Below are 24,034 nucleotides of genomic sequence, written 5' to 3'. Positions count from 1 at the left end.
TAGCTACAAGGAGTCAGGCTTGATGAAAAAATGAGGTCAGAGATCAGGTCGAACCTCAGTTTTGAGGGAGAACTGCCTTACTACGTAGGTTTGAGTGGCAATTGCTTGACTGAAAGTCAACAAGGTGACATGAGTGACAGTTATCAGGCATGAAGGAGCACAAGTAATTTGACTAAATGTGAATACCATGATTTGTAATAAATACATATCAAAGGATAAAACAACGAAAAAGTTGCTCTGATTCTTCTGAAAGAAAAACCTGTATTTTAACTGCTGGCAGGAGTTGTCCGGGTGGGAGTTGAGGTGGACGGGAAACCATCGACACTCCGCAATGAGAGGCTCGGAAGATTTTAACTCCCGGACTTCATCTACATGGGCTCCAGGGTCTCCTGCCTGAACCCAGTGGATAGTGCTAGCTGGCTGGCAGGTGGGAGCGGAATTTGCAGCCGCATGAGACCGCCACCGTGGACCCAAAGAAACAATTGCCGGCAGTCAGTAAAGTGCTTAGGAGGGGGATCAGGAAGGCTTCGTTTCTGGGGGAGGGAACCCAGGCCAGGAGAGGCAAGATGTTTCCTTGTGGAACCTATAGGAGCACTCCTGCTCTGCCATGCCCATAAGGAAACAAAAAATAGATGAAAAATTACTTAATTTTCTTGCTCTTTTGGCCTTGCATCCACTTTCCTCCAAGTTGTACTGAAGGATCCGACACTGAGTGGGACTGCTGCGATTTTTAGTTAAAATTGCGTTGGGGGTCCTAATTGCGTCATAGGACCCCGATGTTAATATCTTCATGAAGCCCCAGCCTACCTATAGTGGGTGCCTCTCCCACCTCTGAAAATTGCACGGTTAAAATGTCAGTGGACAGGAGTGCATCAGAATACAACTGCTATTTTAATCAATGCCTGCCCTGTTCTCTTCGACGGGCAAGGTTAAAATCAGGGCTTATAGTCTTGTATTGGCACATGGTATGTTGGCCTTCATTGCAAGAGGATTTGAGTACAGGAGCAAGGATGTCTTAGTGCAGTTATACAGGGCCTTGTTGAGACCACACCTGGAGTATTGTGTGCAGTTTTGGTCTCCTTACCTCAGAAAGGATATGTTTGCCATAGGGGGAGTGCAGCGAAGGTTCATCAGACTGATTCCTGGGATGGCAGGACTGTCGTATGAGGAGAGATTGGGTCAACTCGGCCTACTCGAGTTTAGAAGAATGAGAGGGGATCTCATCGAAACATATAAAATTCTGACAGGGCTAGACAGACTGGATGCAGGGAGGATGTTTTCCCTGGCTGCGGGATCCAAAACAAGGGGTCACAGTCTCAGGATACGGGGTAGGATATTTAGGACTGAGATAAAGAGAAATTTCTTCACTCAGAGGGTGGTGAATCTGTGGAATTCTCTACCACAGAAGGCTGTGGAGACCAAGTCACTGAATATATTTAAGAAGGAGTTAGATAGATTTATAGACTCAAAAGCATCAAGGGGTATGGGAAGAGAGCGGGAATACGGTATTGAGTTAGAGGATCAGCCATGATCACATTGAATGGCGGAGCAGGCTCGAAGGACCGAATGGCCTACTCCTGTTCCTATTTTCTATGTTTCTATGTTTCACTGGAAACAGTAGAGGCCTGATGACATAGATGCAGAGATCTCATTTTATTTTTATTTTCTGTTGAGATAATGCTTAGTAAATGAACAAACATAATGACATGGTGGAACATAATGACTCACTATCATCATGTTTCTGCAATTATTGAGTGCTTCTACTGTTAGCAATAAGATTAATTTATTTGTATGGCAGACAGGTGGCAAAGTGCTTCACATGGGGACAAAAAATCCAGGAAGGGACTATTACTTAAATGGAAAGAAAATAATGTGCATGGAAAATGAAAGAGATCTGAGGGTCCTGATTGACAATAAATTGAAGTTATCACAACAATGCTCGGTGGCAGTGAGTAAAGCAAGTCAGATGTTGGGATGTATTAAAAAGTCAATATTGAGCTGAAATAGTGATGTAATCCTACCACTTTATAAATCATTGATGCGACTGCACTTAGGATATTGTGTATAGTTCTGGACGCCTCAGTACAGAAAGGACATTGCAGCTATTGAAAGGGTACAAAAAAGGGAAACCAGAATGATTGAGGGGATAGAAAAATTGGATTATGACGAGTAATTACATAAATTAGGCATGTTCTCACTGGAAAAGATCTGGTTGAGAGATGATATGATTGCCATTGTTTGGATTCTAAAGGGGTTAGATAATGTAGACCATAACAAGCTATTTCAATTTGACCTGAGCAGTAGAACTAGAGGACTCAGCCTCCGCTTGAAGGGGGGTAAATTCAAAATTAATCTGCAGAAACATTATTTTAGTGAGCGAATGGTAAATCTGTGGCTCCCTGGGGCGACTGTAGAAGCAGATAGTGTTGATTCAGTCAAATGCAAATTAGACAGATTTCTTTCAGAAAATAATTTTTGGGATACAGTATATGTTTAATTTAAGACATGACATATGTTCAGGGTAGCAAAATTGGGAGAAACAGGTGACTTTGGACCTATGGTTCCCAAAGCTTTCCACCACTGGGGATTTATTTGCTCATGTCTGGGTCTGTTGTAGACTAATTGATGGAGATTGATTTCCATGATTTGTCAACAACTCCATTATTGTCTCATGCGACAACGAGAATGGTAGAAGGCGAACCAGATGAACCTCAGTCTTTTTTGGTCTAGCAATTTCTATGTTCCTATATCCCTGTTTACTACTTTATTGTAATGGTTCATGAGCCTAAAGTTAGGAAAATTTTTTAAAATTGTAATCTAGACGATAGTATTATCATAATTCAAGGCACTTATTTTATAACTCTTAAAGTATGGAGACAACTTTTGCCAGTGTTTCCACTAGATCCACTAATAAGTTATTAGTATTGGCATATGGAGAGACTCAAAAAGAAGGGGGTGGTGAGTGAGTGGGGCAAAATGTCTGAAGTAGCGCATACTATATATTCTCCAAGAGGCCCGTTTGCTCCATTGAGAGCAGAAGAAATGAAAAGAAGGTTCTCACTGTGCCTCCTCGCCATCATTAAAGCAACACAGTGGTTCTCTGACATTCCCACCATGCAAATGTCCCCATCCCTGCACAGCAAGGTCCCACAAACAGCAATGAAATGAATGACCAGTTAATCTGTTTTTGATGGTTATGGTTGAGAAATAAATGTTGGCCAGGACACCAGGAGAACTCCCTTGCTCTTATTCAAATATGAATCCAACCTTACAACCTACACTTTGAACTCTGACCAGCTGTATTGCACAGATGGCTCATCTGTGGTTCTAGCAGCACAAAAATTGTTGTGTGGAAATCCATCTCTAAATGTTTGTGCTTTTCCACCTCCGTCTCTTTTAAAACCCACCTCTGAGCAAACCTATGGTCACCCCTCCTAATCTCCCCTTTTGTTGGTTTGGTATCCGTTTTCCTTACATCTCTGTGAAATGCTCGTGTTTCTACATTAAAAGCACCACTTAAATGGAAATTGTTTTTGTTGTTGTTAAATGCAAAGCACTGAATCCTCAAGGAATAAGCCACTTCTATCAAATCCAAATAAACTGAATTGTTTCCATTCACGCTTGGTGTACACAATCCAAAGGGATCGAAATCCTTTCCATTCATTCCAATTGTAGAGAATCCCAAAGGACCAAATTCCCTCCTATTAGTTGACATTGTATTGAATCCCAGTGGATTAAAACCTTCTCATTCTCTTCATTGTACAGAATTAATCCCAGCACAACAATTAACCTTGATCCATACATCTAAGTCTTCCCCAATTATCTTTTTCAACAACACACTAATACAGCCAGCCCAGTGTTCCAGTTCTATGAATAGTTGAATGATTCAAGCAGTCATGTTATAAAGAATCCTGATTAAAGCAGAAGATTTCTTGACAACAAGTGATGCATTTATCAGGATCCAGCTGTGCGAGGAGGACTCTGAACATGGTTGATGATTTAAAATTAATTCACTGAGGCAGAAGATAAGCAGAATTCAGACAAAAACCTGATTTCAAAGAACAATTATCAGGAACTAACACTAACTGGGCTCTTGCATTCCAAGGATCATAACGATACAGCAGAGTGCACTTTTTTGAGGCTATGGCTACAGCTTCTCAAAATATATTTGCTGAGATTATAAACAGTGAGCTCCAACCTGCACTGAACCCTGCAGTGTTAAAATTCGAAGTGCTGAGTTAAATATTTAAATTCCCAGCAGCAACATCGCTCTCTTTAACAAATATGTTCCTCTTCAAACGTAAGCAAACCACCCCCCCCCCCACACCTTGAAAATTTTGATAAGAAGGAAATAAAAGTAAAATCTGGGCACCGAATAAAGGCAATTTCATCCTCAAATCCACTCAATCTGATGGACCAGTGCTGCACAGAACTCCTCTCCACAGATCTATCCCATCTCATTTACGTCATCTAATCTTAGATTTAAATTTATACCCTGATATGTCTCTTGAAAAAAACATGTTGTTGAGTTTCTTTTTGAAAGGATCCACAGACTCCATACTTGGAAAAATGGTGCCAGCCCCATTTCCACAAGATTATTCTGCACAATTGAGGCTTAAAATGGTTTCACTAGAGGTTAAAATGATGCCAGGGTAAGCTACTAATGCTTCTATTCCAATGCAAATCCACACTGTCAACACACTTTATACACAAAGTAACTATAATAGAAACAGAAAATGGTACAAATATATTGTGGACTCAAGGATGTCACAGATTCTGCAAAGATGCAAGGCATGGAAAATTAAAATGTTACAGCTTGCAAGTAGATAATTCTCTTGTGAAACTGGCATTATTTAAGTGTAGGCAGAGCAAAGTCATGCCAGTATTGGCATAGGACTGCTTATACAGATAAAGTGTGGAAATGTACCTTTCCCCCATACAACATCCTTCACCTTGAGGAATACAATCCAACAATCATTTATTGTTTCAAATTTGCAAAGTGCTGATGTCACAGAACCAGTCAGCTAGAACAAGAACATTGCTGCACTGAGCTCCTTGACGATCCAAAATATCTACAGTATTGGGAGTTTACTGTAGTTCAGTCTTGGAACCATTTACAACAGATTGTTACCTATTTAACCTTTCACCAGCACAAACCTGCATATAGTTTTAAATAGACTGTACTCCAGTCATTCTTATGCTTTATTTTTCTTTACACTGCTGTCTTCCGTTGTCTGATTAATGTGAGTTTCATTTACAGAAATTCACACAGTATGAAAGTATTTTGAACCAAACATACAATTCAACAGACATTTTAAGAAATAATTATCAGTGATTAATAAAAAAAAAGTTAAGGACAACTTCACCACAAGCACAAACATTAGCACCTTCCTGACAGTGCCATCTCCGAGCACTGAAACACTGGAATCCAGACATTCAATGGAGATAAAATACACCTTTCATTTAGACAGGACTAACCCTGTTATTAAATCCGAAGGTTGTTAGACACAAAATGCATCTTTATAATTTCCTAATAATACTGCAGGCAAGAATAATAAACACTCTTGATTTTATGAGATGTTGGAGGTTGGGTGGGATTTTCTGAGATTGCACCACTGGCAGGGAGTCTTATCCAACAACCATACACGTGGAAAATTGTGGGCAGTGGTCAGGATGTTCCATCCATTAATGCCCAGTAGCAAAAATTTGATTCATGGGGCCCTGTGTAAGTTATTCAATGAAATTGCCACGAAAAAGGACTCATTCTTACAGGGATTTCTTGGTCTGTTATTCTGGGCAGAGTCTAGGGCCTGCAATTTTTCTTTTAATGAAAAATAGGAGAATAACTGCTTTTCTCCATAATTAACAACCTGCTAATGAAATTTTGAAAACGTGTGGCTTTGAACTGTACATTTTTTTAGATTTATATTTCACTGGAGGTTGCTAACTATAGAGAAAGCGGGTGTACTTATGGAGAAAAATATTGCACCATTTTTCATTATTCCCCCCCGCCACACATAGAGTTTAGGAGTAATGGGATTCAGTAGATGCGGTGGGAGAACATCCAAGAACCTACCAGTGCTGCTTTGTATGGTCCTCACTGTAGTGGTTGTTCGAGGTGGTGATGCTGACCTAAGTGACAAACTTTCACCATCTTGTGAGCAGCCACGCTCGATAGCCCTCACGTAGCTGTGGCTCCGCATTCGGAAATATCCTGGCATGGGAAGGTCCAGTGCCTTGACCGCCTGGGACTCCAGCTCACTAAACACCGACTCGCAAACAGATTCGAATTGGCCATTAACTTCCACTTCACTCACCTACAAAAAGAGATCACACCAAGTACCAGTTAGTTCAGAGAAAGGTCAGGCGACTTTAAAGCTTAGTTCTGAATGACCACAAATCGCCTACCTGACTGATGGTGCTCATGGCTCTCATGTAACTCTCGTTGCGAGAACGGAATTTAGGCGAGGCGAGAAGCACCGCGGGATCCAAACTATCCAAACTTCGATTAATTGAAACTTCACTGACTGCCCGCAAGTAACTGTGGCTTCGTATTTGAAGTTTGGGAGAGTGTTCACTCGATATCCTGAGGGAAAAAGAGGAGACTTTTCAGTAAGGAAGCAGTTTGTTAGTTGTGGGCGGGAGAAGCAAAGATCAACTAAGATAATAATGGGCTATATTTTCCTCTGAAAAGGAGAGAAATGCCGGGGTTGCTTCATAATTTACGATCCACTAATAAATTTACAGGAATACACAGTTTTGAATTATTTGACTCTTGAGACTGCAGTAACAATCCAAAAATAGCAATCAGTCATGATGCACCTTAAATAATGATCCTCTTTGATGTTTCTCAAATAGTTAACAAACCACTTAAATGTGGAAAACCTTTTTACTTCAGCTGTAGAGTGTGCAAAGTTTGTGGAGAATGGCACAACTAAATGCTCTACTACCTGGCCCTGGGCCCACCTGTATTTATCTTCTGGGCCCAAGTCCAGGTCCAGGTTTAGACCCAGGTATATCTCTGCTCCATTCCCCAAGCCTTTCTGTAACTGTAGATTGTAATTTGGTAGAATGAATGTCCACTAAGACCCTAGTCCCGACAACCCACTTGCCTGATCAGCAAGATTCCGTGGTAGTCCTCAGTCTCAAAGGTGTCTCAAACAGAATCATATTCCCCAGCTTCAGAAGGGCCCTCTCTACATAGAAGGGAACCAGCTAACTCCAAGACCATTGCAACCCCCCACCCCATCACTTAGAGCAGCTTTTAGGAATTTGATATGAATACCAGCCACACTTGTTGCTCTACCATAGGAAGATGATGCAGTGCGGAGTTCACTGAGAACTTCTACCTGCATGGTGCACTCCACTGGTTTTTCCAACCTCCGTGTATCTTGACTAAGACTGCTATCTTGGACAAGATGCTGGCTTCATGCCGAGGAGTGACTGTCAATGCAGAATGGCTGATGGTGTCTGTGCTATGAGTGATTAGTACCCAGCCACAAGAAAAATATTGCATTTATGTACTATATTACCATAACACATTTTTCAGAAACGTCTCAAAGCCCCCCCCCCATCTACAGTGATTACTCTGATGGATCGCACAAGGCACACATACCAAGGAGCCTAGACCCATAAATTCATTTTCCCCAGACAATCTTAGCCTAGGAAAGAATCAGAGAAATATTTACTTCTCACTATAAAGGATAAGTAATGTTGTACAGATATTTCAGATAGACCTTTTGTAAAATCTACACTTAGAAATTCATAATATGTGATGAAATTAATGAACATTTAGAAAGACACACTAATCTGGGACTGTCAGCATGGATTGGTAAAGAGCAAGCCAATTGATTAATTTAACTGATTTTTTTTGAGAAAATCACAGAGTGTATAGATAAAGGGAATTTAATGGATGTTGTATATTTGGATTTTCAGAAGGTGTTTGATAAGGTTCCACATAACAGACTTGTCACAAAAATTAAGGCACATTGTAGTAAAGGGAATGTAGCTGGATGGTTGGTTGGAAAGCTATGAAAGCAAAGGGTAGGAGTAAATGGATATTTTTTGGATTAGCAGGATGTAGGTAGCAGTGTGCCCTGGGAATCTGTGCTGGGACCTCTTTAGTTTTCCATTTATATAAACAATTTGGACATAGGCACAAGAGGAATTGATATTGAAGTTTACCAATGATACAAATTAGGGAGTATGGCAAACTGTAAGGGAGAATGCAGGAGATTGAAGAAGGCCATAGATAGGTTGGCAAGGTGGGCAGAGAAATTTAAAATATACATTTTGAGATAAAGAACAATAAATTAAGTTTACCTTAAACAGTAAGTCTCTTAACAGATTGGGGAAACAGGGAGTTCGAGGTGTGCAGATACATAGGTGAGAATGCAGATAGAAAAGACCATAGAAGATAAAAGGGATTCTGCTTTGTATATATTAGGATATTGAATATAAACACAAAGCAAGTGATGTTGAATTTGTAAAAGACACTGGTTAGGCCAAAGTTGGAGTATTGCATACAGTTCTGGGGATCCCATTATAGGAAGGATATTAGAGCCTTGGAAAAGGTATTCACTAGAATGAGAGCTTATAGTTACAGTTCAAAAAATTGGTGTTTTTTCACTGTACCAGAGGAAGTTAAGAAGGAATCTAACAGTTTTTCAAAATTATGAGGGAGAAAGGTGAAAGATTATTTCCACTGGTTGGTGAATTGGTAACAAAGGGGCATATATTCAGGATTATCAACAAGGATGAAGAGGGAACTTAGAAGAGATGTTGTCATATAGAGCTACATTAGGACATGGATTGCTTTACCTGAAGTGGCCAATGAAGCAGAGAGTATAACATAATTTAGAAGGAACTGGATAGATATTTGAAGAGGAAGAATATAAAAGGCTTTGGGAAAAGGGCAAGGAAATGGGATCAGAGTAAATAACTCCAGTTGAATAGCTAACTTTGGCATGGGCACAGGAACAATGAGCTGAATGTTCTTCTTCTGTGTTAACTTTATGATTCTATGAGCCTTAGAAGAAAGTAACTACATTCTGAGAATATGGTATCATAGAATCATAGAATCATAGAAGTTACAACATGGAAACAGGCCCTTCGGCCCAACATGTCCAGGTCGCCCAGTTTATACCACTAAGCTAGTCCCAATTTCCTGCACTTGGCCCATATCCCTCTATACCCATCTTACCCATGTAACTGTCCAAATGCTTTTTAAAAGACAAAATTGTACCCGCCTCTACTACTGCCTCTGGCAGCTCGTTCCAGACACTCACCACCCTTTGAGTGAAAAAATTTCCCCTCTGGACCCTTTTATATCTCTCCCCTCTCACCTTAAATCTATGCCCCCTCGTTATAGACTCCCCTACCTTTGGGAAAAGATTTTGACTATCGACCTTATCTATGCCCCTCATTATTTTATAGACTTCTATAAGATCACCCCTTAACCTCCTACTCTCCAGGGAAAAAAGTCCCAGTCTGTCTAACCTCTCCCTATAAGTCCTGGGATACATTTCATCAGGTCCCGGAGATTTATCTACCTTGATGCGCATTAAGACTTCCAGCACCTCCCTCTCTGTAATATGTACACTCCTCAAGACATCACTATTTATTTCCCCAAGTTCCCTAACATCCATGCCTTTCTCAACCGTAAATACCGATGTGAAATATTCATTTAGGATCTCACCCATCTCTTGTGGTTCCGCACATAGATGACCTTGTTGATCCTTAAGAGGCCCTACTCTCTCCCTAGTTACTCTTTTGCCCTTTATGTATTTGTAGAAGCTCTTTGGATTCTCCTTTGCCTTATCTGCCAAAGCAATCTCATGTCCCCTTTTTGCCCTCCTGATTTCTCTCTTAACTCTACTCCGGCAATCTCTATACTCTTCAAGGGATCCACTTGATCCCAGCTGCCTATGCATGTCATATGCCTCCTTCTTCTTTTTGACGAGGGCCTCAATCTCCCGAGTCATCCAAGGTTCCCTACTTCTACCAGCCTTGCCCTTCACTTTATAAGGAATGTGCTTACCCTGAACCCTGGTTAACACACTTTTGAAAGCCTCCCACTTACCAGACATCCCTTTGCCTGCCAACAGACTCTCCCAATCAACTTCTGAAAGTTCCTGTCTAATACCATCAAAATTGGCCTTTCCCCAATTTAGAATTTTAACTTTTGGGCCAGACCTATCCTTCTCCATAGCTATCTTAAAACTAATGGAATTATGATCACTGGTCCCAAAGTGATCCCTCACTAACACTTCTGTCACCTGCCCTTCCTTATTTCCCAAGAGGAGCTCAAGTTTTGCCCGCTCTCTAGTTGGGCCATCCACATACTGAATGAGAAATTCCTCCTGAATACACTCAACAAATTTCTCTCCATCCAAGCCCCTAATGCTATGGCTGTCCCAGTCAATGTTGGGAAAGTTAAAGTCCCCTACTATTACCACCCTATTTTTCTTGCAGCTGTCTGTAATCTCCTTACATATTTGCTCCTCAAATCTAATAAATTCATCCATAAAAACTGGAAGTGAAGGTATTGGATTGACACCATATTCATGGGACACATCAGTTAGAAATAAGCTGTCAATTCTCAGTACTTTTAGATTGTGCCTGAGCCGAAGGCGATGCTCAGTATTCATGTTACAGAGAGAGTGACATCTGGCCCCAACAATGCCCATAGGTGGGAGCACGATAAGATGTGGGTTTGCACCACAGTTTGAAGTGTTGCTTGAACATATCATTTTCTGCACATCAATAAATGGAAATTATTTTAAGAGGGAAGAAGAATTTGCAAAATTTTTAAAGAACACCTTTGTATATGATTGGATGTGATATTGAAGAATTGCATTTGCAGGAAGTGGTAAATGAGATCGATTTAATTAATCTACTTAATTATGTTCATTTCGCCTCACGTAACTAGAACAGATCTATTGAGGCATTAATATTTTCCTTTAAACCTTCATTCTCAATTTATTTACCTCTGTGTTTCACTCCACTGATTCTTTAATGGAAAAAGTCGAATAACTGGTATCCCATCACAGTGGATAATTAGATGACTCAGTGGTAGTGGAATGAAGAAGATTGGACAGCTGCCAGGCGGGAAACGGAAGAAAAAAATTACAATGAGGTCCTGCCGTTAAATTTGGCAGAACCTCCAGGCTGGGTTTTCCCCATGCTACTGCGCTCACCCACAGCCTCCCCATCTCCCCATAAGTATCAGGGCCATTGACTTTTGGATCTGAACTGAGTTAGAGTAATTGATGCTAACTGATCTGAGTTTACAGATCGAGTGTCTGATCAAATTATTAAATTATGAATACTGGTTTTCTATTGGTGGCCACTACAGACAACTAGTTGACTAAATTATGTGAACAGTCCCTGCACGCGACACGGGTTTGTCACACAACAATTGGTACTCTGAGTTTGTCACCCACAACTAGTTCAAACATTCCATGTTCCAACAATTCCCTGTGTAAAGAAATTTCTCCTAACCTCTCTCCTCACTCTTAGTGAATTTTAAATTGATCACTGATTCCCCAATCAAAAATAGTCATTCCCTACTCACTTAATCAAAGCCCTTCTTAATATTAAAAACTTCTATTAAGTCCCCTATTGGCCTTCTCTGTTTTTGTGAAAATAATCCCACCATCTGAAGTCTCCTCATAACTATGATTTCCCATCCCTGGCATCATCCTATTCTATAATCAGGTGCCCAAAATTGCACACAGTAAACTGTGGCCTAACCTATGTTTTGCATGAATCTATTATTATTTATTTACTCTTGTACTCTATATCCCTATTTATATATAATAATATCCAAAATGCTGATGGAATTTTTTGTGGCTTCATCTGCCTGCACGTGCATTTTCAAGGAACTATGACTTTAAACTCCTAAATCATAGGAACACAGGGACAGGACTAAGCTATTCAGCCCCTCGAGCCTGTTCCACCCTTCAATTATTTCATGGTTGATTTGTATCTCAACACCATTTACCTGCCTTTGTTCCACATTCCTTAATACTCTTACCCAACAAAAATCTAGCGATCTCAGTCTTGAATATTTTAATTGACCCAGTATCCACAGCCCTTTGAGGAAAGAGTTCCAGATTTTCTTCACCCTTTCCATGAAAAAATGCTTCCTGATTTCATTCATAAATGACCTAGCTCTAATTGTAACATTATGCCCTCTTGTTCTGAATTCCCCTTGCAGAGGAAATAATTTCTCTGTTTCTCACCCTATCAAATTTTTAAAATCATTTTAAACACCTCAATTACATCACTCATCCCTCTACCTTCTGAACTCAATGGAATATAAATCAAGTTTATGCCAGTCATAATTTAACCCCTTAAACCCTGGTATCATTCTGGTGAATCTGCACTGTACCCCCTCCAATGCCAATATATCTTTCCTGAGGTTTGGTGCCCAAAACTAAACGCAGTTTTCAAGATGTGCAGGAACTGAAGTGTTATGCATAATAACTGGAGTGCTACATGAGTAACTGTTATGCACAGTAACTATGGACTGTTGTGTGACAGTAAATGTGGACTTTAATGAGGCACTGACAATGGTTATTCATTGGCTTTGCTAACAGTTCTACTTTCCAGAACCATTTTAAATCACAGTCTTACAAAAGAGATCTTGCAGGGTTTTGTTGGGTAACAGCCACCAGTGTGTTTCCCCCCCTTCTACCCACTCCCAACTCTATAAAAGCCCAGGGTCAATTCCAATGAAGTGTGGAGAATTCTGAAAGAGGAAGAAATATCCATGAAATATAAAGACCATTTAATTCTATCTTTCACTTGGGTGAAAGCCTTTAACTTTCTCACATTTTGGGTGCTTCTGAGTTGTGGAGATTTGTGTTCATAGAAGAACCTATGGATCTTAGAAATGAGAGCAACTGACCCACATGGATCAGAAAGGTCTCAGGTTCAATCCCTGGTCAGTGGTCAGTTAGCTGTTCTCATCCAGGGCAGCAAATGGAGTGCAAACTTCAAGATGTTGCTTTGTGAAGCTGTGTAAATCCTATATACACTGGAAAAAACACTTTCCAGTTACAATTATATTCCTTTAAAATGTTCTATTTTTGAGAAGACAATCATATACTTTTATTTCCACAGTTTACCTCTCTATATATGATGTATTCTCACAAGTGTTTTTCCCACGCATAAGCCAAGCAGTCTAATAGTGTGTAGGTGAGAGCCAAGAAAAATAAAATCAGTGGCGTTTCTGAATTCCAAACACAAAGTGACCCAAATCTCTGCTAATAAATGAGTTGGTGGGAATAATATGAGATGGTTGAGCAGCCATCTGATCTCTGGTGAAGGGGAGTGTGTCATATGGCCTTGTCATGACTAAATTTATATTCAATTCCTGAGAGTTTAACGGGAATGGGTACTTGCAGTATTGTGGATGCTAACATGCCCACCAAATCCTTATCCTAGCATGTTGCTAGAGTGTTATGGTACTGTGCTGGTGCCACATGAGTAAGTAGCTTTTAACAATCCCATATCACTAATGCTTCAAAAAACTGATGGAAAGTCCCACTGACTGCACTTGATTGGTTTAGTCTTGAAAGTGATTAGTTCTCTACGAGATGCACAAGGCTTCTTCGACAGCACCTCCCAAACTCGACCTCTACCACCTAGAAGGACAAGGGCAGCAGGTGCATGGGAACAACACCAACTGCACGTTCCCCTCCAAGTCACACACCATCCTGACTTGGAAATATATCGCCGTTCCTTCATTGTTGCTGGGACAAAATCCTGGAACTCCCTACCTAACAGCACTGTGGGAGTACCTTCACCACATGGGCTGCAGGAGTTCAAAAAGGCAGCTCACTACCACATTCTCAAGGGCAATTAAGGATCAGCAATAAATGCTGGCCTTGCCAGCGACACCCACATCCGATGAATAAATAATAAAAGTTGCAGAGGGCAATGAGGAAAGGGATGGGAGTTTGCAGTATGGTCATTATAGCCATTTAAAACAGAATAAAGAAGTATTTTTTACTGTGTATATGCACTTAATGTAAGAAATTAAAAGAATTTGTGCAGAGGCATTTCTGTACCCAGCACTGAAAGTTCACAAATTCATTATTTTTCATTAATTAATAAGAAATATTTAACAAAAAATTTATGTCAACTGTACTTTTTTAATAGTTATTACTCATCAATCACAAACTGCTTCTTTAGGGATGAAATTACTATAATTTCAATGTTAAAAAGGCAGTTTATGATAGATGAGGAAATATTAAATTTTTTTGTTAATCAATGGAAAATTATCAATTTGTGAATTTTCAGCATTGGGTACAGAATATTGCTGCACAAATTTGTTTAATTTCTTTTTTAGTCCCCACTAGATTGGTGTGAAATTTAGATACATTCAGTTAAAAAAAAAATGGAAATAAAAAGCTGGTATCAGTAAAAGTGACCATGAAAGAACGAAAGAGTTGCATTTATATAGAACCTTTCATGACCTCAGGACGTCCAAAAGCACTTTATAACCAATGAAGTACTTTTGAAGTCTAGTCACTTGCAATGTAGGAAATGTAGCAGCTGATTTGCGTACAGCAAGGTCCCACAAACAGCCATGTGGTAATGACCAGATAATCTGTTTTAGCGATGTTGGTTGAGGGATAAGTATTGGCCAGGATACTGGGGAGAACTCCCCTGCTCTTCTTAGAATAGAATCTTTTACGTCCTCCTGAGAAAGCAGACAGGGCCTCAGTTTAACATCTCATCCAAAAGATGGCACCTGTGACAGTGCAGCACTTCCTCAGTACCACACTGGAGTGTTAGCCTGGATTATGTGTTTAAGTTTCAAGTCTGAGAGGGGATTATGAACCCACAACCTTCTAACTCAGAGGCAAGAGTGCTACTAACTGAGCCACAGCTGTTGGCATTATCATAAAAACCTAACTGGTTCACTAATGCCCTTTAGGAAGGAAACTTGCCATCCTTCCCCAGTGTGGCCTATATGTAACTCCAGTCCCACATCAACGTGGTTGATTCTTAACTGCCCTCTGAAGTGGCCTAGCAAGCCATTCAGTTGTATCAAACTGCTGCAGCAGTTCAAGAAGAAGGCCCATCGCCACCTTCTCAGGGCAACTAGGGATGGACAATAAATACCAGCTTTGCCAATGGCGCTCACATACCAAGAATGAATAACAAAATACATAAAGATGCCAATGTTGTTGTCAGTTTGTGATGTTTAAACATGCACTGTTACTTACTTTAGCGTGCAGAGCTCTGTTAGGGATGGCTGGGTGGCCTTGAGATAGCTCTCACGTCGTGCAGAAATCTTTGGAGAAGGTTTAGGGCTGGTGTCTGAGTCCCCACTGTCATCATCTCCCATTGCTTTAATGTAGCTGCCACTGCGCATTCGCCGACAAGGAATTTCATCTTCTTTGCCTCGTGGAGAATAACCACCCCATTCATCTTGTGGAACCTAGTTAAATATAACAGTGATGTGACATACTGCTTTTTGGGGTTGGCAGACGAAGATTTCAAAATATTGAACAATTGGAACAGTAATCGACATTACAAATCATTTTGACTAAATAAATATTCATACATGGTGGAATCAGTCATTGAAAGAAGAATATGCTTCTCAGCCAACCTGAGGCTGTAATTTAAAATGTAAGAAAGCATTCTATCAGTGGTACTGACTATTGGTGTTAAGTATATTCTTGACAAGTATTTAATAAGGTAATTATGCTGGATCTGTAGGATATCTGGCAATAAATGATTTTCTAACAACAGGTGTTTGTTTCCACTTCCTGCTGGAATTTCTGTTTGAATGGAAGGTATTGAAATGTAAAACATAATTTTTTTGTGTTAGATTTCAGTGTTTAGTAACCACCATTTGTTTTGCATTTTAAAGAATAAATTCAGTGGAATATTGCCCTTCTGTTTTTCCCATAGTTTAAAATGCAGTTAAGACATTTGCAGGTTTTATTTTGCACAGATTTAACCATTCACAAGCTAGGAGATTGTGTTTTTGCTATTAAATGTTTGCTATAAAACAAAGCAGATTTTTAATTAGGAAGATTTTTTTCCAAAGCTGCCCCCAGTTTCTCAGCCAAACGGCCATTCTTCATGTGTGGACCTAGATAGTGAGTTTGAAGCATGACAACTGAGCCCAGTCCTGTCCTTTATCTGCACATATACATATTTTCCAGCGGGGGTCACTAGAGAACAGTCAAGAGCAGGAACCCTGGCTAACTTTTCCTTTCTCAAACTCAGGTACACTGAGGTAATTCAGAGTGCTCAAACTGTTGCCCTGACCAAGCTCACAGCACAAACTGGGAACGGAACCTGGTACTTTTCTGGACTGCCTTTCCTCTCCAAAGTCCTGGAACATGTTTTTGCCTCCCAAACCCATGCCCATCTTTCCTGTATCTCCATGTTTAAACCGCTCCAATCAGGTTTCCGCCCCTGCCACTGCACTGAAGCGGCCCTTATCAAAGTCACAAATGACATCCTATCTGACTGTAACCTCCTCCAGCCCTACAACCTGCCGAGATCTCTGCGCTCCTCCAATTCTGGCCTCCTGCGCATCCCTGATTTTCTTCGCTCCACCAATGGTGGCCATAACTTCAGCTGCCTAGGCCCCAAACTGTGGAATTTCCTCCCTAAACCTCTCCGCCTATCTGCTTCTTTATCTCTCTCTCTTCTACTTTAAGGTGCTCCTTAAAACCTACCTCTTTGACCAAGCTTTTGGTCACCTGTCCTAATATGGGCAGGTAATTTGAGTGTAACTGGCAAATGAATTTCAATACAGATAAGTGTGAGGTGGTACATTTTGGTAGAATAAGGAGGACATGTACATAGGAACATAGGAACAGGAGTAGGCCATTCAGCCCCTAGTGCCTGCTCCGCCATTTGATAAGGTCATGGCTGATCTGTGATCTAACTCCATATACCTGCCTTTGGCCCATATCCCTTAATACCTTTGGTTGCCAAAAAGCTATCTATCTCAGATTTAAATTTAGCAATTGAGCTAGTATCAATTGCCGTTTGCGGAAGAGAGTTCCAAACTTCTACCACCCTTTGTGTGTAGAAATGTTTTCTAATCTCGCTCCTGAAAGGTCTGGCTCTAATTTTTAGACTGTGCCCCCGCTCCTAAAATCCCCAACCAGCGGAAATAGTTTACCTCTATCCACCCTATCTGTTCCCCTTAATATCTTATAAACTTCTATCAGATCACCCCTTAACCTTCTAAACTCTAGAGAATACAACCCCAATTTGTGTAATCTCTCCTCGTAACTTAACCCTTGAAGTCCGGGTATCATTCTAGTAAACCTACGCTGCACTCCCTCCAAGGCCAATATATCCTTCCGAAGGTGCGGTGCCCAGAACTGCTCACAGTACTCCAGGTGCAGTCTAACCAGGGTTTTGTATAGCTGCAGCATAACTTCTGCCCCCTTGTACTCTCGTCCTCTGGATATAAAGGCCAACATTCCATTTGCCTTATTGATTATTTTCTGCACCTGTTCATGACACTTCAATGATCTATGTACCTGAACCCCTAAGTCCCTTTGGACATCCACTGTTTTTAACTTTTTACCATTTAGAAAGTACCCTGTTCTATCCTTTTTTCATCCAAAGTGGATGACCTCACATTTGTCTACATTGAATTCCATTTGCCACAGTTTTGCCCATTCACCTAATCTATCAATATCGCTTTGTAATTTTATGTTTTCATCTTCACTGCTTATAATGCCACCAATCTTTGTGTCATCGGCAAATTAGATATGAGACTTTCTATGCCTTCATCTAAGTCGTTAATAAATATTGTGAATAATTGAGGCCCCAAGACAGATCCCTGCGGGACTCCACTAGTCACATCCTGCCAATGTGAGTACCTTCCCATTATCCCTACTCTCTGTCGCCTTTCGCTCAGCCAATTTCCTAACCAAGTCCGTACTTTTCCCAAATACACAAATCACTAAATGGTACAGAAATGGGGGTACAGATACACAAATCACTAAAAGTAGCGACGCAGGCTAATAAGGCCATATAAAAAGCAAACCAAGCATTGGGATTCATTCCTAGAGGGACAGAATTGAAAACTTGTACAAAACCTTGGTTAGACCACATATGGAATATTGTGAACAGTTCTAGTCTCCATATTATAAAAAGGATATAGAGGCACTGGAGATGGTGCAAAAAAGATTTATTAGGATGAAAGCAGAACTGAAAGATTACACCTATCAGGAAAGATTGAACAGGCTGGGGCTCTTTTCTCTAGAAAAGAGAACACTGATGGGTGACCTGATAGAGGTCTTTAAGATTGTGAAAGGGTTTCATAGAGTAGACATAGAGAAGATGTTTCCATTTGCGGGCGAGACCAGAACTAGGGGCCATAAATATAAGATAGTCCCTAATAAATCCAATCAGGAATTCAGGAGAAACGTCTTTACCCAGAGAGTGGTTAGAATGTGGAACTCGCTACACAAGGAGTAGTTGAGATGACTAGCATAGATGCATTTAACGGGAAGCTAGATGAGCACATGAGGGAGAAAGGAATAAAGGGATATGCTGATAGGGTTGGAAGTAGGGAGGGAGGAGGCTCGTGTGGAGCATAAACACTGGCATGGACCAGTCGGGCTGAATAGTCTGTTTCTGTGCTGTACATTCTATGTAATTCCATCCCCTTATTTGGCTTGGTGTCAAATCTTGATTGATAATACTCCTGTGAAGCGCCTTAGGATGTTTTACTATGTTAAAGGTGCTACATAAATGCAAGCTGTTGATGGTGTTGCATAGTTCAATACAATGTATATCTGCTCCATTTCCAGCTTTTCGTTCCACATATAATTTACCTGGATTTATGAAAATAGTGGAGTATATCCAAGTTTTTAGATGGAACTAAGCTAGAAAGACTTTTTTCATAATATTTGGTAAGATGAGGCCAGATACAAATCATTAAGCTGATTTATTTCAATGGAAATGTATATACAGAGCAACAATTATGATCAGAATCACCTAATTCAATCAGTACAACTTGTCTTCATACAATATTGATGAAAACATTACACTTCCCCACATCAGTAGGTCAACTTGCTTGACTAAAACAAAATAACTTTTGACTACTCCTCTGCATTCTAAGCATCATCTATCTTAGAGAAAAGGAGGGGCAAGGCCATGGAGCTGCCTTTTAGTGACACCATATGGCTGTTTAACTGCTCTCATTGTTTGAAATAGAAGTTCATTTTGCTAAATTGCTACATAGTCCAAAATTTTATAACGGCAAATGCCTGGACATGTACCAGTGATTTTTGGTTGTCCCTTGTTACAGTATTTTACACTACTGGCCGAGGCACATCGATGGGAGCAGATGGTTCATAACAGGAGCAATGGACTGAGGGCAGCACCTGCATTCATGATGTCATTGAAGTGGAACTTTATAATGTCACATAAGATGCCGATTTCTGCTCCCAGATAGTCTCTCACCAGCACTTCAACAGGGTTACAAAGGGCTACTGACAGATACCAGGCAGCAAGTTGTCTGGTATTGAAAGCCAATTGAATATTGCCTTTCAAAGCATCAAGAAATTATGAAGCAACGTAACAGCACCTACCTTGCTTTTGAAATACACTGGATGATTTAAAAAGTAGTGATACTTAAAGGGAAAAAAAGGTATAAACACTCACTAATATGTATCCTATTATTGTTAGTTTTGATGCCTTTAATAAAACAATTGTAAATAGTCCTCTATTTTTAATCTCTGGTGCTGCCATTTAGTTTGATGACTTCATATGGCGTAGCATGTCTGCGGGGTTCTCCAGATCTCCTGTCGTAACTTCAATGAAGATCAGTGAAAACCCCGGAGAAACGGTATAAATGGTCATTTCCACCATTTCTCCGGCATTTCCACTGATCTTCTACCACAATTATCATGGAAGATGGTCCTCGCAAAAATTATTGACATATTTCTATGGCGGGGGGGGAATTGGGAGAAGCCTCACTGCGCTATCTCTGCTGCCTTTTTAAACCTGGCGCTGTTGGCCATCGAGGGGTTAATGTTTCCCCAGTGAAAATTAGCTTCATAACTCACATGTGATTGCTATTTCTGAGTTGCACACTTGCCCACGATATATCTTTTGTATCTGTCACATTTCTCATTGTCTAAAACTGCAAAGATCAAGAGGATTTTTTTCATTTGAGCTGGCTGACATTAAATAAAGAAGTGAGGCGATCAATCAAAGTTTGTAATCCTTTCCCATCCAAAAATTTCATACATTTTCTTTACTTTCACAGCTGAGTTTATTTGGAAAATTTTTAATTATTGACAAAAATGTGAAATCTGATTTTACTACTTAAATCTTATCTTACTAAACATCGACTAATTTTTAGAATATCTCCAAGACACTATGCAGACTTGATACTTGAAAAAAAACCTGGTTTTGTATTGGTGCTGAAGGCCAATCAAAATTATATTGTTCAAAATATTAATTTAATCAGCAGAAATCCAATTAATTCAAGAATATTTTTATACATTAAAATTTTGTTCATGCTATACAAACTGATGGTTTTTGATTGATAAGGGTATTCTGTTTTCTAATTAACTAAATTTGGATATTTAAATTAGTTTTTGATAAAGATTTCTCTTTAATGGCATTAGCAATAGTTGTATGATTATATCTTCAAAGCTTTGTAAAGTTAAGATGTACTAATTTAAATATTTAAAATTACCCATTATAAGCATTAATATATTGTTATTAATAGCATCATAGTTATAGTTGTCATATTTTGTAAAATTAGGGCATACAGGTTTTGAGTCTCATTGCAAACCAACCTAATTTACATATGCGTAAATAAATTCATAGAGCGTAATTTATATCTGAGTGTTGTGAAAATAGGACTTCGTGGAAATTTGTCAAGCATTAAAGGTTCAGTTCCACAATTATATCACTATGGGTGCTAGCCAAATGGAATTCAGAACCTAGGGGTGGATTGTTACAAATTGGATAGCCCAGTGGTGAAGGATAGAATACTAGAGCCTAGTCTTCAGTTGCTTCCAGTCCTTTACTCACAGAGCTCCACATTTACACTCATACCACACTCCAGATCAGCTCTCTTATAAATGGATACGAGAGTTCCCAATTGATACATACCACCTGAATACAATTAACACTAATTGACATAAATCACATGGATATAATTAACATGGATTTCCTCTGATTGCTTGTGTAAGTGTCCTTGTAAAAAATAGCAGGAAAATTTCCTCTTTTTCTAGCAGGACCGTAACGGATTCTTTTAGAATACTGTTATGAATTTGCTATAAATAACCAACAAGAGAAATCTTCCTGCCATCTTTCTGATGTCAATAACACACAGCGACCAGAGGCAATCTTCTTCACCCTTCCATTCCCTTGCCCCCAGATTAGGCTATTACAGGCTAATTTATAAATACTGGAATTGTGCTCAATTTGGATAAATTCAGGACTAGGTTGGACTGCCACTGTTTTCCATATTTTGTTTATCCTGACCCAAGCCATAAATGTCTCCTCTATTCTGGTAGGTGGTTGGTAAGTGGCTGATGTCAGCGGCTGGAAGCAGATACAAATGTATTTTCAGCTCCCCCCCGCCACCCCCCCCCACCGACCTTTTACCAAAAGGCAGTGACTCCTGCTAGGGAATGAGATTTCAGAATGTTTCTGGGACTTCACCTAAATAGTGGTGGTGGTGGTGGGGGCGGTGGGATTGGGAAGAAAGAAAGAGAGAGAGGGAGAAAGAAAGAAAGAAAGACATACACTTTACAGCCAATGAAGTACTTTTGAAGTGTAGTCACTGTTGTAATGTAGGGAAACGTGGCACAGCCAGGACTCAAAAACAGGAATGAGATAATGGCCAGATAATTTGTTTTTAGTGATGTTGGATGAGGGATAAATGTTTGCCAGGAGAACTCCCCTACTCTTCTTCAAAATAGTGCCATGGGATCTTTTATGTCCACCCAAGAGAGCAGATTGGTTCAATGTCTCATCTGAAAGACGACCACTCCAGTGCAGCGCTCCCTCAGTACTTAAAGGAACCTAGCATGCATTTGCTTTCCCTCGTGCATTCTGTATCACAGTCAGCTGAGGGAGAAGTCTAATTCCTGATGGCCTTGAATGAATTCATTTTCCCTTGGCGTCAAGGTACTTTATGTAATGTTGGATATGTATCCATTTCCCTGTTGGTCTGAGGTGTTTTATTGTTATTGTGAGACTCCTTCATTAAAAGGTAGTTTCTCCCACTTCTCAGTTGCCCTGTGCCTTCCGCTATCCACAACTGAAAGGCTGACTGGCTAACCTGCTTCTAGGCTTCCACCCATGCTGGTCTGAAACCATTCTGTGTTTGAGAGACTTGGGGTTGATTTTCCTACTGACATCCCCTCCCTTCCTTTGGGGAAATTTCTGATCCTCTGTGGCACAGCTGAGATCAGGAGCATAACGTGTGAAGGGTCACGAATAGTGATCAATGTTGGTAACCCTGACTGATTTTTCTCTTCTTCAGTCAAGTTCAGTGGTCTTACTGCCACCTAAACAGAGATCAACTAACTCAGCACAGATTAGAGATCGAACTTGGATCCTTCCTGGTCTCTGTGGGTCAGTCCCACACTGGGCAGTGGATTTACCAGTGTGGGGAGCATACTATCCCTTTTTATGTTAATTACACTCATGAGAAAATGAGGTGGAGACATAAGAGCCGATTTTGATGGGGAGGGCGCAACTGAGGGCAACAGCAGTATTGCGCAACACGAGTGTGTTTATCAAGAAGCACTGAAAGGGCGCACCAATTTACTGACCTTGTGATTTGCATGAACTGGGCTTTCTCCATGCATATGTGCCATGCAGCCATTGGAAGCATGCCCAGGCACCACAGGAAATAACAGTTTTAGTGCTGGCTTTAAAGGCCAATGTCACCTTGAAGGGGTAGTGCTGATCTCATTGGCTGCTTCTGACCTACGTTCATAATATGTGTTGTTATTTATCTGATAGTTAGAGATTAGAAAACTGCCTTTTTGGATCTGAAGTTGTTCAGTTCCAGCTTGTTTTAGAGTAGAGGAATTTTTTGGTGCAATGGCAGTCTTGTGCCTAGTTCCACAGTGTCAATTTCAATGTATTAAAATATTGCTGCAGAAAATAGATCACAAGAGCAAAGTCATTTTTACACACCACTGTCGAAAGATGCTGAAGGCAACACTATAAGGTCATGGTAGAGAGCATTATTGAGAGTTGCTTAGTACACAGGAATTGGTTGCAGTGACAAAAGAAGTTCAATGATCTTACCAGGAGGAGCAAGGTAGGCAGGTGCAAGAATACCTCATATTTATGTTCTGTACCTAGTAGCAGAGGCATGTTATAGCACATGGTCCCTATTAACATTTTCCATCTTCCCATTATAGATCTTCTAATGTGTTCACCATCCACTATGTTCCTTCGACATAACCTTCCCTTTATCACATGCAGGCAAACAATATCCTGCTGAAATCTTTTAAATCAGACCTGCACGTACCAAATGGCTGACCTCACAATCCTGCTGGTGTTCACCATCACACATTGGGTGGTAGCATTGCCTGCCGACATGATAATGTGACTGAAGGAAAAGAGTGCACACATTTTGAGGGATGGAAATGCAACTGGAGGTGGCCCAGTACCAACTAGCGATCTCACTCAATTGAAGAGAGGGCCCTGGAAATTAAAGGACATGATTGCAAGGGAGTACACAATAAATGGGAGGATACTGAGAGATGTAGAGGAACAAAGGGACATTGGAGTGCATGTCCATAGATCCCTGAAGGTAGCAGGACAAGTAAATAAGGTGGTTAAAAAGGCATACGGGATACTTTCCTTTATCAGCCGAGGCATAGAATATAAGAGCAGGGAGGTTATGCTAGAACTGTGTAAAACATTGATTAGGCCGCAGTTTGATACTGTGTACAGTTCTGGTCACCACATTACTAGAAGGATGTGATTGCACTGGAGAGGGTACAGAGGAGATTTATGAGGATGTTGCCAGGGCTGGAGAATTTTA

The 24,034-nt window shown here is 40.3% G+C and overlaps 1 protein-coding gene across 2 annotated transcripts in view; it reads right to left on the bottom strand.

Annotated features, from left to right (window-relative positions):
• The window catches only part of dlgap1a (discs, large (Drosophila) homolog-associated protein 1a), a 221,819-nt gene that overhangs the window by 182,100 nt on the left and 15,685 nt on the right, over positions 1–24,034 (bottom strand). The window contains exons 2-4 of one of the 2 annotated variants that reach the window (XM_067979641.1): positions 15,243–15,457; positions 6,409–6,586; positions 6,073–6,317 (exon numbers count right to left, since the gene is read on the bottom strand). In XM_067979641.1, coding sequence (XP_067835742.1) covers positions 6,073–6,317; positions 6,409–6,586; positions 15,243–15,457 — 638 coding nt within the window. The remainder of the gene's footprint in view (positions 1–6,072; positions 6,318–6,408; positions 6,587–15,242; positions 15,458–24,034) is intronic. The other variant, XM_067979638.1, reaches the window with a different exon arrangement.

The sequence above is a fragment of the Heptranchias perlo genome, chromosome 3 (assembly GCF_035084215.1).
Source record: "Heptranchias perlo isolate sHepPer1 chromosome 3, sHepPer1.hap1, whole genome shotgun sequence".
Lineage (NCBI taxonomy): Eukaryota > Metazoa > Chordata > Chondrichthyes > Hexanchiformes > Hexanchidae > Heptranchias > Heptranchias perlo.
Note: the sequence above shows the minus strand (reverse complement) of the source record. Positions and strands in the feature narration are given on the sequence as shown.